This window comes from Heterocephalus glaber, unplaced genomic scaffold, assembly GCF_053883595.1.
Source record: "Heterocephalus glaber isolate CG9 unplaced genomic scaffold, H.glaber_assembly_v1.0 deba00001497, whole genome shotgun sequence".
Classification (NCBI taxonomy): domain Eukaryota; kingdom Metazoa; phylum Chordata; class Mammalia; order Rodentia; family Bathyergidae; genus Heterocephalus; species Heterocephalus glaber.
Window position 1 is genome coordinate 50,110,903 of NW_028258320.1, and position 16,396 is coordinate 50,127,298.

The 16,396-nt window shown below is 36.2% G+C and overlaps 1 protein-coding gene across 1 annotated transcript in view; it reads right to left on the minus strand.

The window, feature by feature from the left end:
* The window catches only part of Erlin1 (ER lipid raft associated 1), a 41,079-nt gene extending 24,852 nt beyond the window's left edge, over positions 1–16,227 (minus strand). Inside the window, exons 1-7 of the mRNA XM_004838659.4 lie at positions 16,051–16,227; positions 15,707–15,830; positions 13,954–14,035; positions 9,960–10,006; positions 8,164–8,225; positions 5,710–5,835; positions 3,821–3,894 (exon numbers count right to left, since the gene is read on the minus strand). Of these exons, the coding sequence (XP_004838716.1) occupies positions 3,821–3,894; positions 5,710–5,835; positions 8,164–8,225; positions 9,960–10,006; positions 13,954–14,035; positions 15,707–15,819 (504 nt within the window). The 5' untranslated portion in view covers positions 15,820–15,830; positions 16,051–16,227. The remainder of the gene's footprint in view (positions 1–3,820; positions 3,895–5,709; positions 5,836–8,163; positions 8,226–9,959; positions 10,007–13,953; positions 14,036–15,706; positions 15,831–16,050) is intronic.
* Between the last annotated feature and the right edge of the window lie 169 nt (positions 16,228–16,396).

Genomic DNA, 16,396 nt, shown 5'->3' on the forward strand with positions numbered 1-16,396 from the left:
ATCACACAAGCAACTGTACAGCAACTATAGCTTACCACCACTGCTGATGAGAGAGGGTAAGCTGATAAAATTTTTCTGAAAGGCAATTTAGCAGTATATATCTAAAAAGTTCCCAAACAGGGAGTATGTTTTGACTCATCAATCACATTCTTTAGAATTTATCATAAGGAAGGGCTTTAAAACATGTATGTATAAGCATGGTCACTGCCAAATGTATATAATGGTAAAAAGATTAGAAACGATCAAAATTCACTAAATATAAGCATTAGAAGTAATGAGTAAATTTTTATTTTGACTTGGAAACATACATATATATATATACATACATATATATATACATACATACATATACACATACATATATACACATATATATATATAATTAGTGAAGAGAGCAGAATGGTGAAATTCATTTTAGTTTAGCAGGTACATATAAACATTTTTCCTGTATTTTTAAGAAGAGTCTGCAAATATACAACGTTATCTCTTCATAGTAAAATTACTGGTGTATTTCACTTTGGTCATCATTTTCTTAATACCCAAGTTTTTTCTACAACATATACAAGTCTGTGCATATATTCTGGATATATGCAGAACTACTACAAATCAGTTTTTAAAAACCTAACAGAAAAATGGGACAAGAATATGAGAAAGTCATTGACAAAAGAGAGTAGAAATGACCAATAAAAATATCAAAGATGCTTACTTCATTAAAAACAAATCAAAGAGAGATATTTATATGGCAAAATCCAGAATGTCAGACTGTTTCTAATACTGGTGAGGTCATATAGAAATAAGTGTTTGCATATACTGCTGAGAAGAACGTGGATTTGTACAGTCACTTTGAAAGACAGTTTGTACAAACAAGGACATGTGTCATAAATATTCACTACAGTGGTTTATTAATACCAAAAAATGAGACAGAGAAATGGCTAAGTAATATAAGGAAAGGAATTCAAGGCAGCTGTTCAAAGGAATAAGCTATATATCCAAGTAACAAACTGGGCAAAATCTAAAAATCTTTGACATTTCCATTTATGCTATCTTTGAAATTATAAAGCTATTCCAGCCACAACTGACTGGACAACCAAGAGGCTTTCACAAAGTTACTTTTGGAAATTTCAAATCACCCCTTAACTTCGGTGGCTTACCCTCAGACACCTAAGATAACAGACTAGCAGGAACAGGCCATAGGGAAAACCCAGCCCATTTTTCTAGTCTCATTTATGAGAAGTACACACACCATCACTTATACTGAATGCACACTCTTAGGATCAGTGCCCTTGAACAAAAAGAACTGAAGAACTTGGGATACCTTACAAAACTTTATCTTTAGCTGAAGTAATGCTTATAACTACCAATAGATCTTAGGGCTTCTGAAAACGGAAGCTGGAGATGCCATGCTATTTCAAGGTAATCCAGATCTAGAGCAGTGGCTTTCAAATGTTACTGACCATGGACATAGTAATAAATGCATTTTGCAATGCCATTCAGTATAAATGCCTACTCCCACAGACTTATGCCTTATGTTACAGAATACTTAAACTTGCTACACGTTTCTTTTCTTATTCTATTCTAGGAATAAACGACCCATTAAAATTTCATTTCAGCTCACAAGCTGAAAACACAATGATCCAGAAAAGCAGGATATGATCTCTCATCATTCTATCTCCCAATTCTACTGCCCTTACCACCACTAAATTTCTTACTTTGCTTTATTCAGGTTACCCCACACACTTGAAATACCTTTCTCACTTCTTTCATCCACATAAATCCAATTAATTTTTCCAGATCTACCTAATATCTCAACTCAATCATAGTCCTAGGCACACTCTCTTGAGATGTCTGCCCTTGTACAGCAATAATTGTCCAATGAATTCACCTGTCAATTAATATTCTTGATATCTATTTTGACCAGAATTACTGTTTGAACTTTTTTTCATAATCTTATTGAGAACAAGGCTCACTCTTACACTGACAAATAAGCATTACTGTATTTATGAGTGCCATCCACAGGGCCAAAATATGAATTTTGTTTCCCTGTAAAAGTCTTATTGTATCAATTTCCTGTAAGAATTCACAAGAATGTTATTCCTGATAAGCTACAAGAATATGTTTTTCATTTTGGCAGAGATCAAATTGAGAAAATTATTCAATAAATTACCACAGTACTTCATTTAAAATATTGCTCAATATCTGCCTAAGCAGAACTGTCCCGCGGACGCCAGTAGCGTTCCTCATTGGAGAAAAGATAGCCTCTTTAATAAATGGTGTTGGAAAAACTGGATTTCAACCTGTCAAAGATTAAAACTAGACCCATACCTATCACCATGTACTAAGCTAAAATCGAAGTGGATTAAAGATGTAAATATTAAAACAGAAACACTAAACTTGCTGGAAGATAAGTTAGGTAGAACTCTTGAAGACATTGGCATAGGAAAAGACTTTTAAACAGAACTTCAGTAGCACGGGAACTAGCACAAAGAATCAACAACTAGGATCTCCTCTTATTAAAAAGCTTCTGCACTGCAAGAGAAACCACCAACAGAGCTAAGAGACAACCTACAATGCGGGAAAAAATTTTTAGCAGCTGTTCCTCAGACAAAGGACTACTATCTAGAATACATAAAGAACTTAAAAAAAATCAGACCCCCCCCCCCAAACTTAAAGACCCAATTCAAATATGGGCATCTGAAATGAACAGACATTTCTCAGACAAAGAAGTAAAAGCAGCAAACAAACATGAAAAAATGTTCAACATCACCAGTCATTTGAGAGATGTAGATGAAAACAACACTGAGAGCCTACCTCACCCCAGAAAGAATGGCTGCTTTCAAGAAATCAACCAGTAACAAGTGCTGGAGGGATTGTGGGGAGAAAGGAATCCTTCTTCATTGTTGGTGGGAGTGCAGAGTGGTGCAACCATTGTGGAAATCAGTATGGAGATACCTCAAAGAACTGGGACTAGAGGTCCCAGTTGACCTAGCTATTCCTCTGGTGGGTATCTTCCCAAAAGAATTAAAAGAATCGTACCACAGTGATACAGAGGAACCCATGTTTATAGCAGCAGTTTGTAATAGCTAAAGCTTGGAAACAGCCCAAGTGCCCATCAACTGGAAACTGGATAAAGAAGATGTGGGTTTTTTTAATAAAATGGAGTACTACCCAGACATAATGAATGACAAAGTAGAGACATTTATAGCTAAATGGATGCATACTGAGGCCATAATCTTAAGTGAAATAAATAGGACATATGTGTAAATACCGAATAGTTTCTCTCGTGTGAGAAAGTGAAAGTGTAAATAAGGATTAAAATGATTAAAATGTGTAATTGATAATGTGAAATAGGAAGAAAAGGCCCAAATGGGTAGGGGAAATGGAAGGGGAAGGGGAAAGTAAAGAAGGGAAAGGAAAAATTATGAGAAAAGGAAAAAATGGAAACAAAGTCTTTGTAAACAGGGAAGGGTGGAGGGCGTGAAGGGAGGGTAGGGAATGGGGAATAAATAAGAATCAAGATACATCATGAAAAGGTACAAATTCCCAATGATTAATGTAAATGTATTGTATACCTAAAATGTACCAATAAAAGAATCGAAGGAAAAAACATCCCTCTAAGAGTACACAAGAAAATATCACTCATGGGAAACTACAAAAGTATGTTTTTCATTTTGAGTGACCTAAAGTCAAACTGAGAGAAGTATTTTATAAATCACCACACCATTTCACTTAAATAAACTGCTGAATAAACAATCAGATGAAAAGAGGATCATATTCAAAGCTCTCAAAGCTCCCAGAGAATTTTCCTAGGAAAAGGGCTTACCTGTATAGTGAGACCTGGGGCCATGATGTTTAAATCTTTCTGCAGCGCTTGTTTCAGGTTTTCATCTATTTGATCTGTTTTTGAAGCCAGTAACAATACATCTCATGATACTCAATTTTTTTTAACCTCATATTAATATCAAAACAAAACCAGTCAGTATGAGATCCAAAGTTTTCACAGTATTATTCTTTTATAAGGATATACTCTCTCATATATAAGACATACATGAAACAGTTTTTCTTTTGTGTGGGAGACAAGTATGAGAAATTATCTAATAGAAAGATAACAAGCAGCTTTATTAAGTTTGTCCCCCCAAAGGTTATCTAAGAAACTTATTTAACAACTTTGGATAAGCTTATTTACTGTATAACTTAATACTTGTTTAGTAGATAAATTTACTGGATAAAATCAGTTTATTCAATAAGAATACAGATCTCTAGTTTCTTAATTTGGGGTTCATAATATGTATCCTGATTCTCATAAAAAAGCAAATTCTTATCTTCAGTCAATCTTTACTTAAATTCCAAAATAACTAATTGTCATTCCTGTCAACCTCTGCCTTACTATTTTTTGGATTTAAAAAGAAAGAAAAAGTGCATAGGAAAGTCTCTGAAGCACACACAAAATGAATAGTGAAGATGCTATCACTTCACTTGGTCTTGTAACCCCCATGAATTTTTTATAGACCTCAATGGTACTTTCATCATTATTAAAATGACCAGTGATGTGACAAATTTGTTTCCTCATATGGAACTGTAGTGGTTATCAATCATCAAAAAGGAATTAATTAGTGGGTTTTGAAGAGATTTAAGCATTCCTATACCTTCCTTTAAGTTACTAAAAATTCCAGGAGGGAGAAGTGAACAACCAATGGCAACAATACACTCCCTGGTCAGAACTTTATCACAAATAAAACTTGTGAAGAATAAAGTTAACATAGCAGGCCTCACACTGTTATCCTTAAGAAAGTTTGCTTGTAAAGTGGCAGTTGTTTGTTACCTGGGAACTTGGATTTGAGGAGTATTCCTACCATCTCCAGAACTAATACTAGTGGTTCACTGTGGCTAAACTGTTTATACAAACAACGTAGTTATATTGAGCACATGTGTCCTTCTGTGAGCCTGGAAGTTTGGTACCTGCTAAGAAGAGGGTGCCTACATGACTAGCCCCAAAGAAAAACCCTGGCCACTGAGTTTCCAATGAGCTTCTCTGGTAGACAATAGTTCACTTGTGCGGTCACAAGTTGTTACGGGGCAAATTAAGCACATACAGTGTGACTCCACTGTGAGAAGACTCTTGGTCTCCTACTGACTTCATTCATATCCCTTTTCCTTTTGCTGATTTTGTTTTGTATCCTTTGGCTGTAATAAATCTTATCTGTGAACATAACTATATGCTAAATCCTGTCAGTCCTCTTACCAAATCTTAAACATGGGGCTGGATGCTGTGGAGCCCCAAACAGACTTCTAAATTTCCTCAAACTATCTATTAAAATAGCATCAAGGTTAATTACCAGAAAGTTATCACATCAAAATCAGAATAAAGTTTCTCTAATCTCTACTCTCTTTACTAAGTAGGAATTCTCTAATCTCTATTATATAAGAAATAATTTATGATAGAAAGTATGTATGTATGTATGTATGTATGTATTTATTTATTTATTTTGGTACCAGGGATCGAACTTGGGACCTCGTGCTTGCAAGGCAGGTGCCAGAACCACTGAGCTAAATCCCTGGCCCTTAAAAAGTATTTTAAAGACAATTACTCTATTATAAATTCAGAAGAAACACTCAAATAGCACAAAGTTTAGTATTATTATAGCATCAATAAATGAGCCGAACAAGATTTCTAATTGGCAACTGACATATATCATACAAAATTAGACTTACCAAACAATTCAATGTAAACTTCTTGAAGTGTGTGGGCACTGCAAAACTGGTTCAGCTCATGGTGTATTTTATTGAAGATTAAGGTCTTGTCATAATCTGCAGTATAGTTCCTTACAATATCAAACACTGGAAGAGAGGTACAACCCATGTTTGTTTTACTCAACAATGACTCAGGTACCTTTGAATTCAGCTAGAGTAAAGCTAGAGTGGTATATAATACATGAGTAAAAGTGTCAACAAAATAGTTATAAAACACAACTCACAAACCTTGATGTGTTCCTTGGGCTCAATTTTCCAGATATTCTTGCATTCACAATACTAATGTACAAACTTCAAATTCCATACTAAGGAAAGTATGTATTATTTTGGAGTTAATAAAGAACTGTCAAAGGGGCCAGGGATTTAGCTCAGTGGTTCCACTGCCTGCTTTGCAAGCCCAAGGTCCCAAGTTCGATCCCCAGTACCCGAAAAAAAAAAAAAGAACTGTCAAAGTTTTCAAGTAAGGGCATGACAGTCATATCTATTCTCTGACAGCAATGTGAAGATGAACTGAGAAGTATGGAGAGCAGAGGCAGGGAATATGTTAATGCAATTACTGCAAAACAAAACTTTAGCCAAGAGGTAAAGAGAAACTAAATTAACTGACAGAATAAAAGAAGAAAGCAGCTGCAAAAGACCATTTTTTTTAAAAAAAGGTAACTTTTAAAGGCTATAAAAAAGATACCAGGCTAGAAGGGAAAGGAGCTAACATATACTGGACTAGACTAGACTTTATGTCAAGCAATTTACATACATTAGCACTCATCCTCAGCAAAAACATCTAATTTTTCATATTTAAAAACATAGAACCAGAAAATTTCAGAAATGCCTTAAAAGGTACATACTAGACCATTTCAGGACTACTAAACTACTAAAGTTAGAACAGGACTCTAACTATTAAAACACGCTGTTGGGCCGGGGATTTAGCTCAGTGGTTTCGCCGCCTGCTGCACAAGCGCAAGGACCCAAGTTCGATCCCCAGTACCGGGGAAAAAAAAAAAAAAAAAAAGACATAAAACACGCTGTTTTCTACGTTTTGTCTTCAGACCCTAGGATATGCTCCACTGGCCTTGTTACTTGGACAGTAGATAGATGCAGCTTGATTCCAGATCATACTTGATGGACAGGCCATCAATAAATAATTGCTAACTAAATCATTTGGCTTGATCATTTTCAATGAATTGGTGACTAACAGTGTCCTGTTTCTCTGGCTAAAGAACAATCAATCTTTTCTTTTCCATTTTCAATCATAATCCACTCCCATGATCTATCAATAGGGAAAGTACAGTTGTCCCTTTTTATCCATAGGAGATTGGTTTCAACACACCATGAGGATACCAAAATCCACAAATGCTTAAGTCTCTTAGATAAAATGGCATATAAACTACATACATTCTCTTATATACTTTAAATCAACTCTAGGTGACTTGCAATACCTAGCATAATATGAATACTATGTAAATAGCTGTTATACTATATTGTGTAGGGAAGAATGACAAGGAAAAAAGTCTGTACATGTTCAATTACAAATGTAATTTTTTTCCTGAGTATTTTTGATCTGTGGCTGGAGCTGCAGATGTGGAACCCATAGATACCAAGGGCCAACTTCAGGTGAAAAAAGATAGGGAAAACACTTAAACTCTAAAAAAAAATATAATTCAAATCCAGTTGACAGTAACACATATGGGGCTCTCTGCTCTGAAATCTGTTCACTATTTGTGCCTTGTAGTAGTAATGTGAAATTTGGCATGACTTTACACTCCAAGATACTCTTTTTTTAGTCTGTATCACATCTTCTTAAGTAAAATAAAAACTCCTCAAAGGTAAAGGCTTCACTTTTTTCAGTTGCTCTTGCTAAACACAGTATCCCCTAAATACTACCAGGAAAAGATAAAATGGCATATCTTTTTCAAAAGTTGCAATTTAAGTTTTTGAATTAAACATTAACCCTGTATTGCTGTGGGTTTTCATTTAAGAAAATGCTTTCCCCACAAGGAGGACTTTACTCTTCAAGTTACAGCAAATCTCAACTAGGAAAGACTTCTCTATGGTGACAAATAAGTGTGATCCAAGGAATTTATTAGTTGCAGATTTTTAGCAGGAGAAGAAATTATCTCTCATCCTGGCTGGATGAAATGCTTCTCATTGTAAAAATAATCAACGACTACCATCCTTAGAAACACTAAGCCCAGAGAAAACTTATAAAGTTGCAGAAAGTCAATTTTCTCCAGAACTTATACACTATTTCTAACTCCACTACCTAGAAATAAAAATGTTCCAGTGATTACTCCTTTATATTTATCAGTAACCAGAGGTTATAAAACTTTAAAAGTATCTTCCTATTCCTTAGGGAATCTCTCAGTTATAAATATTCTAGTTACAACTATATAACAACAGAATAGATGGGTAACATACCTGCATAAGGAGCCAACATATTAACCACTTCTATTCGATCAATATAGATCATGACCCCACCACTAAAAACAAAGAAAGAGGAAAAATGTGAGCCACTAAAAGGAATCCATAAGAGTTACAATTAGACTTAGGGAGAATGTGATAAATATATATTAACTTAAAACATGGAGAGTTAGGTCCTTTTTCAAAAAGTATCTGTTATGGCTTAGATCTAAAGTGTCCTCCAAGGTCCCATGTTCAGAGGTAGAGGCTGGTTGGAAGGGGTGGATCACTGGCGGGGTGATTTGGAAGGGTATGTTCTTGTTCTTGGCCCTCCCCTCTCTTTGTGCTTTCTGGGCACCATGACATGGACAGCTCCTCCACCACGCCCTTCCACCACTGTTTCTGCTGTGGAGCTGGCCAGCCACAGACTGAACACACTGAAACTGTAGACTAGTAATGTTTGAGATCATTTAAAATAGATAATTTAAGGGCCAGGGATTTAGCTCAGTGGTTCTGCCACCTGCCTCGAAAGTGCAAGGTCCCGAGCTCGATCCCCGGTACCAAAAAAAACCAAAACATAATTTAAAAAATACTATGAATTTCACATTTTTCATTTAATGTAATTCAATGTAGTGAGTATATTGTAGAAATAACTTGGGCCTTGCTTGCCTTTCTTTCCCTAAACCTCTTTAGGGCAGCAATTCTCAAAGTGAGGTCTTAAGACCAGTAATGTCATTATCACCCAGGAATTTTCCTTAGAAATGCCAATTCTCAAGCTTCATTCCAGACCTACTGACTCAAACTATAAATTACATGGCATTTAATACTACAGATGAAAAAGAGGTGAGTTTTTAAACTTGCTTTTATTAAGCAAGTATTCTGGGCCAATCACTGGGTTAGATACTTTATATGCAGACATTTCTTGTTTAATGACTGAGTTCCACTCCCACAACTAGGTCATTAAATGAACTGGTTGCTAAATGAGGGTTTGTATATAGTATGTATATTACTATATTCAGAATAAAGAAATGGCCAAAGGAAACTCCAACTTGATGACTTTGCTTGTATTTGTGTAACTCTTACATGCAGTACTACAATGTATAACAGAACATAAAACAGTACTGTACTGTATAGTATAACCAGCAAAAATTACAGTAGTGTATGGTACCAAAAAAATCCAATGAAGCTCTATAAACAAGATGTACAGAACCGTACCAAAAAAAAAAAAAAAGGACAGGTTGTAAGTCTGAATAGTGCAAGTTGGTTGTACGCCCAGTCACTAAATGGGTAGGTCATTAAATGATGAACATCTGTTCACTAATTCTGATCTTTACATTAACTCCGCAATGTATGTCCTATTACTGTACCTGAGTTTTACAAATGAGGGCACCAAGCACAGAAAAGTTAATGAAGGCATTTGTGTGTGCAGTGGGGATGAGGGGTAATATGAAAACTCTGTATTTTGTGTTCAATTGGTCTGCTGGCTCTAAAACTTCACTTTTTTCTATTTTAATAATGCCTTACTGGTTCCGAAGATGGAAGGCTCCTATTTGGAGATAGGCCTTGCTCTTTGCTCAAATACTCAGATCAGAAATTCCTCTGTTACTGTTATTTCTATCTGAAAATGTCTAAGTTGGGCCAGGGATCTAGCTCAGTGGTTCCAGTGCTTGCCTTGCAAGCGCAAGGTCCTAAGTTCAATCCCTGGTACCAAAAAAAAAAACAAGAAAGAATGAAAATGTCTAAGTGATCACAGCTTTAGGAACAGAAATTCTATCTGAACTACAGAGAAGTTGGTTAGCAAAAAGAAACCTTACCTTGTTCCACAAGGCACATTTTTAACTTCATCAGTTTGTAGTGTTGTCTAGGGAAGAAAAAAATTACTCATCAAAACTCAAGATACATATTGTCAAAGAACTTCTGGTCACAGAGGCAAACCTCTGGAGAGCTGCTGAGAGTAAGTACGGGAAAGCTCCACTATAATTTCAGTTCCTCAAAGATTAGCTTTCACAGTAGTCATTTCTTTTTATATCCTAGTAGAAATGAAAGACTTGAGACAAAATATTTTATATCTAAGGTACAAATAAAAATGCACTAGAAAAGATTCAATCAATATTCAATTTGCTAGTAAGGAGAAAATACTTTCTAAGGAATCCTTCATTTGCTTGGAGTTGGCCTGGGACTGCAAACTACTAGCTCACCCATGGCTAGGATTTCTGTTCTGAACTTTGATTCCACTGCTAATACTACTGTTTACACTAAAGAGAAAAGATAACTATTTTATCCATATAAATGTCCTATGACTCAAAGCTGCCCTTGAACTCAACAGCAAACTTTCTTCTCTAAAGCTATAGTCAGTAATTTATTTGAAGACCTAGTGATCTCTCACATGTTCTGTTCAGTTTCCTTTTTAAAACAAGTGCCAACACCAATACTGCTTTCTCTTACTAAGCCAACAATCTAGTTCTTAATTCCTTTGTCATGTCACACCTTTGTTTGAATCCAGAATAACTTTCTAATGTACTCTAAGTGCCTCAAATAGGTCAGCACCTAATGAGTATGTTCTGGACACACTGCACTTAACAAGCACACAGTAGCATATTTTATGAAGTAGAAAAAAGAAGCATGGTCCCTATTTTCAAAAGAGTTACAATCCAGAACAAGAGATAAAATTCTTACAAAGCAACCCATTAATAGGTACAAAATATGATGCAAATGAAACTGTTAGGAGTTAAATTATAGGGAACAAAATAATAGTTTTAAAAGGTCTCTGAAGTATAAGCTAGATCTATAGAGGGAAAATTAAGAAGAGAGTAAACAGAAGAACATCTTAAGTTTAATAAATGTCCACTCTAATACATAAAGCTGAAGACACACTGTGTGTGTGCCTGATAAGAAGCAAATCAGATTAATTGAAGTTGAAGTCACACTTTAGATAAGAGGTGAATTCTAAAAAAAAAAAGGAGTATAATGATATCAGGTAGAGAACTCTGAATGCCGGCTAGGAAGCATGGATTCTCTCTAGTTCATCTTATACACAGTCATAAAATTTGAATCTTCCAAAAAACAAAATGTCAGGCTAGGGATGTGACTCAGTGTTAGAGCGCTTGCCAGCATGCACGATGTCCTGGGCTCAATTTTTAGCATTCCAAGAAAAAAGAAAAAAATTTTTTTGCTTAATTCCTTTGCTTATATGTGACGTGGTTCTCATTATTCATCTTATCTGAAGGCAAGAAAAACCAACTGGGAAGTTAGGGAATCAACTTACTGAGGTTAACTTAGTAAACACCGTGAAAACTAAAAGCTGTCAATACATAATAATGGAAAGATGTGCTACTTGGTGAATATAAAATTCTAAGAGAGAAAAGAATAAAACATAAGTCTTGGGTTGAGAGATTAGGTTGATGTAAATATTAGAGATAGTCTTAGGTAAAATGAGGAAGGTTGATGAAGAGATAAATTCAATTTATTTTCTTTCAAAACATTAATTCAATTTCCATATTCCACACTAACCTGAAGTAAAATATATATATTCCTATTTAAGCCCAAAGGATAGTCTCTAGCCAGTTCTGAAACTTAGGAGTTTCATGTTAAATCTTAATGTCCTATCTTTACTTTTATGGTCCAGTATCTTTGAAGTATGACAGAATATTTATTTTGTGAGTCTAAGCAGGGTGTGGTGCTGCACATCTGTCATCTCAGCGCTTTAGGATACTAGAAGAGGAGGATTTGACCAGAGCTTCAGCGACTTAGCTAGATTCTGCCTCAAAATAAAAGTGAAAAAGCGCTGGGGATGTAACTCTGTGCAAAGGCTCTGAGTTCAATCCCCAGTACCAAACACAGATACATACACAATATGAGTCTATTTCACATTATGTATACTTTAAAGGCTGAAAGTTTTCATATAATTTCCTTAAGGATTGTTTTTCATATATCATATATGGGATTTCACATTCATATATATTCCTTTCAATTGCCAAGTTTGTTAAACCATTTGTTTAAAGAGGAATGTATCTTCTAATGTGTTCCAAAAATTGCTAGAAATGAATTTTTTGTCTTATGCTAATAAGAACACTTTCTTAAGAGAGTTTTATTAATCTAATTTTTTCTTAAAATGTTACTAGGTCACATATAAAGAATATTCTATTTTGTTACACTGGCTCTAGCATTTAATATTTTGTACATACAAAATATATTAATTGATGAAATCTTTATATTTCATTTGTATGTATGATAGCTTATTACTATATTACAAACAGTGCATTTGTGATACATATAATTAAGCTCTAAAATCTGTTTAGTATTTTTGTCTGTATCTTCTTTATACATCTTTGCATCAGAATTACTTAACATACTAACATACTGATGCATACTTCAAGAAGGCAGAGACAGACATACCTAGCTTTAAACAAGATCTAAAAAAGCTCCTAATCTCTAAAGGTCTGATGATGTCATTATTAACATCATTATAGACTGCTTAAGTTGTCAAGTGATTAAAATTTCTTCTCTCACAGAGGAATAACTGAGGTCTCCAACAATTAAGTGATTTTATCAAAGTCATAACAACTAACTGATGCAGAGCAAAGTCCCCATGTTCACTATATCACATTGTTTCCTGAGAAATTAACTCAATTTAACAACTTCTACCATGAGCAAAAAGATCAGAAATATGAATGTGTTGCACTTCCTGCCTTTAAGATTAGAGATTTTCTGGAAAGTGCGTGTGCATGCACACACGTGCGCGCACACACACACACGCACAGACACACACAGAAACTTAGAGAATACAAGACAACATTACTAAATAGGATCAAAGGCCAAAACTTTATATAGTTTAAGAGATATAGATGAGAAGTGAAGGAATTTGAGATGAGTCTTAACATGGCTACCAAGAGATAGGAAAGAAGGGATAAAGGGAGAGATGAGTGAAGAGGTAAAAACATTAACCACGGCAAGAATGAATAAATATGGAAAAGCAATATGGAAATCAGTGCTACTCTGAAAAGAACACCATATTTCATTTTAATAGATACAATTTTTTTCTAAGTCATTTAAAAGGGAACTGTAAGGAAATCTGGGGGAATTTAGCTATTCATAACTGAGCTCTCATTTAACAGGAAGCCTAGAATTAAAATTATAAGATTAAATAATATTAAATTTTCTGACTCCTAAAAAATTAGCAGCAGATGATAGTGTCTGAAGCCAAAGACTTACAATCACATTGAGTTTGCAAAAGTAATCACACCTAATCATATTTTATCATCTTGCTACATCAAAAGATATTAAGTGTTTTCCATGGCCAAATTTTTAATAATGAGACAATTATTTCAAATGTCCTGGAATGCTATTAAAATATCACATTCACTAATGTTCCACATAAAATTGTGTTTAATGTACCAGGCAAAAATTGAAAGGCAGGAAAACTGCATAAAATTTCAGATCCTCTAGGTTAACAGTAGCCAAGGAACCTGCCTCTATGGAAACCAAACACTATTCTAAACCAAGTAATCACTGTTTTTTATTTCTAGTTGTATTCCTAATTCTTGTTTTTATTTTGACAGTAGTAACAGAAAATCTACCTGATGCAGGTGGTAGTTAGTCCTTTCACACTGCCTAGCTTACACTTCTAATTTTCTTCAACAGTGAGGTGGTTCCAAATCATAAGTTGTGCTGACAACTGTACTCCGAACTTACCTCCTACATTTAAGTAAATACTAACATATGCTTAAGCAATAAGGAAATCCATTTCCACCCAATGGTGTGGTAACTCCTGTCACACCTGTCTATCTGGAATCCCTAGAAATCACTCACCTGCACAGATCTGAACGTAGTAATAAAAGGCAACATGATATGATAGCCTGGTCCACTGGGGCTAGTTAGTAAAGCTCCTCCCCTGCAAAAAAGATGTTTCAATTTGACAAGATTATAAAGAGAGAAATTCTCTTTCCAAATCTAAAAATCCTATAATATTCATTCTTACTCATCCTCTAAACCAAAGGTGATGAACCTACGACACATGTGCCATCAGGGCTGTTTGTTTCTTTGAAAACTCTAAAAGGTTCACCATCACTGTTCTAAACTATTAAAGCCTCTCTAATAGGAGTTACTGATGATGAACAACTGCTGCTTACAGTATCTATCACACCTAAAAATGTGAAAAGATCAAACCGAACTGCTGATGTTACAGCTTGTTTCATAAGCTCAACTAACCATACTTCTGGGTCTCATGTTCAAAGGATTCTCTTTAGTCTTTAAGTCTCCTGAGAAATAGTTGGATAAAAAAATTCTAAATTCCCAGCTGAATACTTTAATGTACATAACAAGAGGCAAATCAAAGCATTATCCATTTAATCATCGGGTTCAATAAAAGAAGACAATGTAAACTTTCAAGAAAGGGAAAATTTCTGAGATTCGTGATTCTTTTAATCTATCTCCAAGAAAATCAAAATACCAGGAACATATTTTCAGTATAAAAACAAAAAATTAGCATGGAAAGACGAAGGGTAAGAGGACTGAGACTACAAGTAGATAAGATATGGACTTGTTCATCAAATTTTGGAATGTGAGAACTATGAAATCACAGCCTGTAAATTGTAGAAAGGAGGTAACCTGGGAGCAAACGAACAAAAGTTCTATTTCGCACAGTGAATAAGAAATTCATAAAACTTAACTTCCTGTTCTGAAAATATAAATAGGCTTACAAATAAGTCATATTATCTAATAAAAGATGAACTGTTTTAGGCTCATTAATAATTCTGTGAGAGCCATATACTGAAATCTTTCCTTGGTTTTACTGTTGAAAGACAATACCAAACTGAATGGAAATCTGGACTAAACTGTCATTTATTATGCTGGAGTTCCATCTGCTAAGACATATCACTAAAACTGTACTTTTTTCTAGGATTCAGGATGGATCTGAAAGTAGAAATACCAGTTTTGAGGGGATGATGGAAACAGGCAAAAAACCGAAGCTTTTTTTGAATATACTACTATCCTAATTTCTCTACAAATTGGCTTCTTTTTTATTAGTCTATATTAAAAAGAACCTGTGGTGTTTGTCTTGAAGGAAAAGCTATGCCAGCTCAACCAGACAGCAATACATCCCATACCATCTCTCTATCTGGAAGAAACAGGAAGGAGGGAAAAGGGTAGCCTATTACTGTTGCGCTTATGCACCCTGAGGATTTAAAAACTGTCACGGTTATCAAGAGCTTATAAGACATAATCAGACACTGTGAAGTTTTTAATGAGAAAAACCTAAGGAAAAATCCATAAACAGGACCACATTTCCTAAAGAGCATCTATAGTGGCAAGCTAAAAGCCTATACACACTCTAAGAAGTGATCTGTCCCATCTCTTCAGTTACACAGTGACTTCTTCCTTCCCTCCCAGGGAGTCTTAACCTATGCACAAAGACCGCCCAATACCTAAAGATCGCTCCGCAAAAGCCTCCTCAGGTTCCAGGACGGTGCTGAGGGAGCAACTTCCCAGACCAGACGCTCCTCTGACGGGAATACCCCCTCCATCTGCTCTACAGCCCAGTCTGACTGCACCTGTCGCTCACCTGTAGTACACAGCCAGGTGTCCTTCCTCGATCTTGTGGATGGAAGCGTAGAGAAGGACAACTACCAGTCCCACCACTGAAGCCACAAAAACCCGGGCTTGAGTCATGTTCATCCTAGTTACTCCTGGGTGAGGGAGGAAAGGACCCTCAGTTCTATGAGTGAAGAGCCCACCCATTCAACTTCCACCCTCTCCTTCTACAAGACCTGGAGCCCTCTCTTGAAGGCCGAGCCGGGGAATCCTGTCCTCTTCTCCCCTTATTCTTCGCTCCTTGTAGAGCCCACGTTCCCCCTGCCAGCCCCTCCGCCCGGTCGGCCCAAGCCCGCATAGTAAGCGTCGTGATACCCTCTGTCCAACTGTCGCTGACGAGGGGCTCAGCAGCGGGCACCGAAGGGAGGCCGACCCCTCCACCGCGCCTCACCGATCAGTGACGCATCTCCTCCGCCCGCACGTGCAGCCGCCTCTGTGGCCGGGCCGCGTTAAAAGCTACCAACCGCTGGTCCCGCCCACTCGCCCAGCACTACGGCTGCGCGAGGAGGAACCTACGCACACAGACGCAACGCCCCGCTCCGCCCCTCGGCCATTGAGACGGGGTGCGGGTAGGACAAAATTCTCCCAGGCAACAGACCGTTCACGATTTGGGGCCCACTTTGCTGCTTCTCTAGCACTTCTGATCATTTGCTTCAGTCGA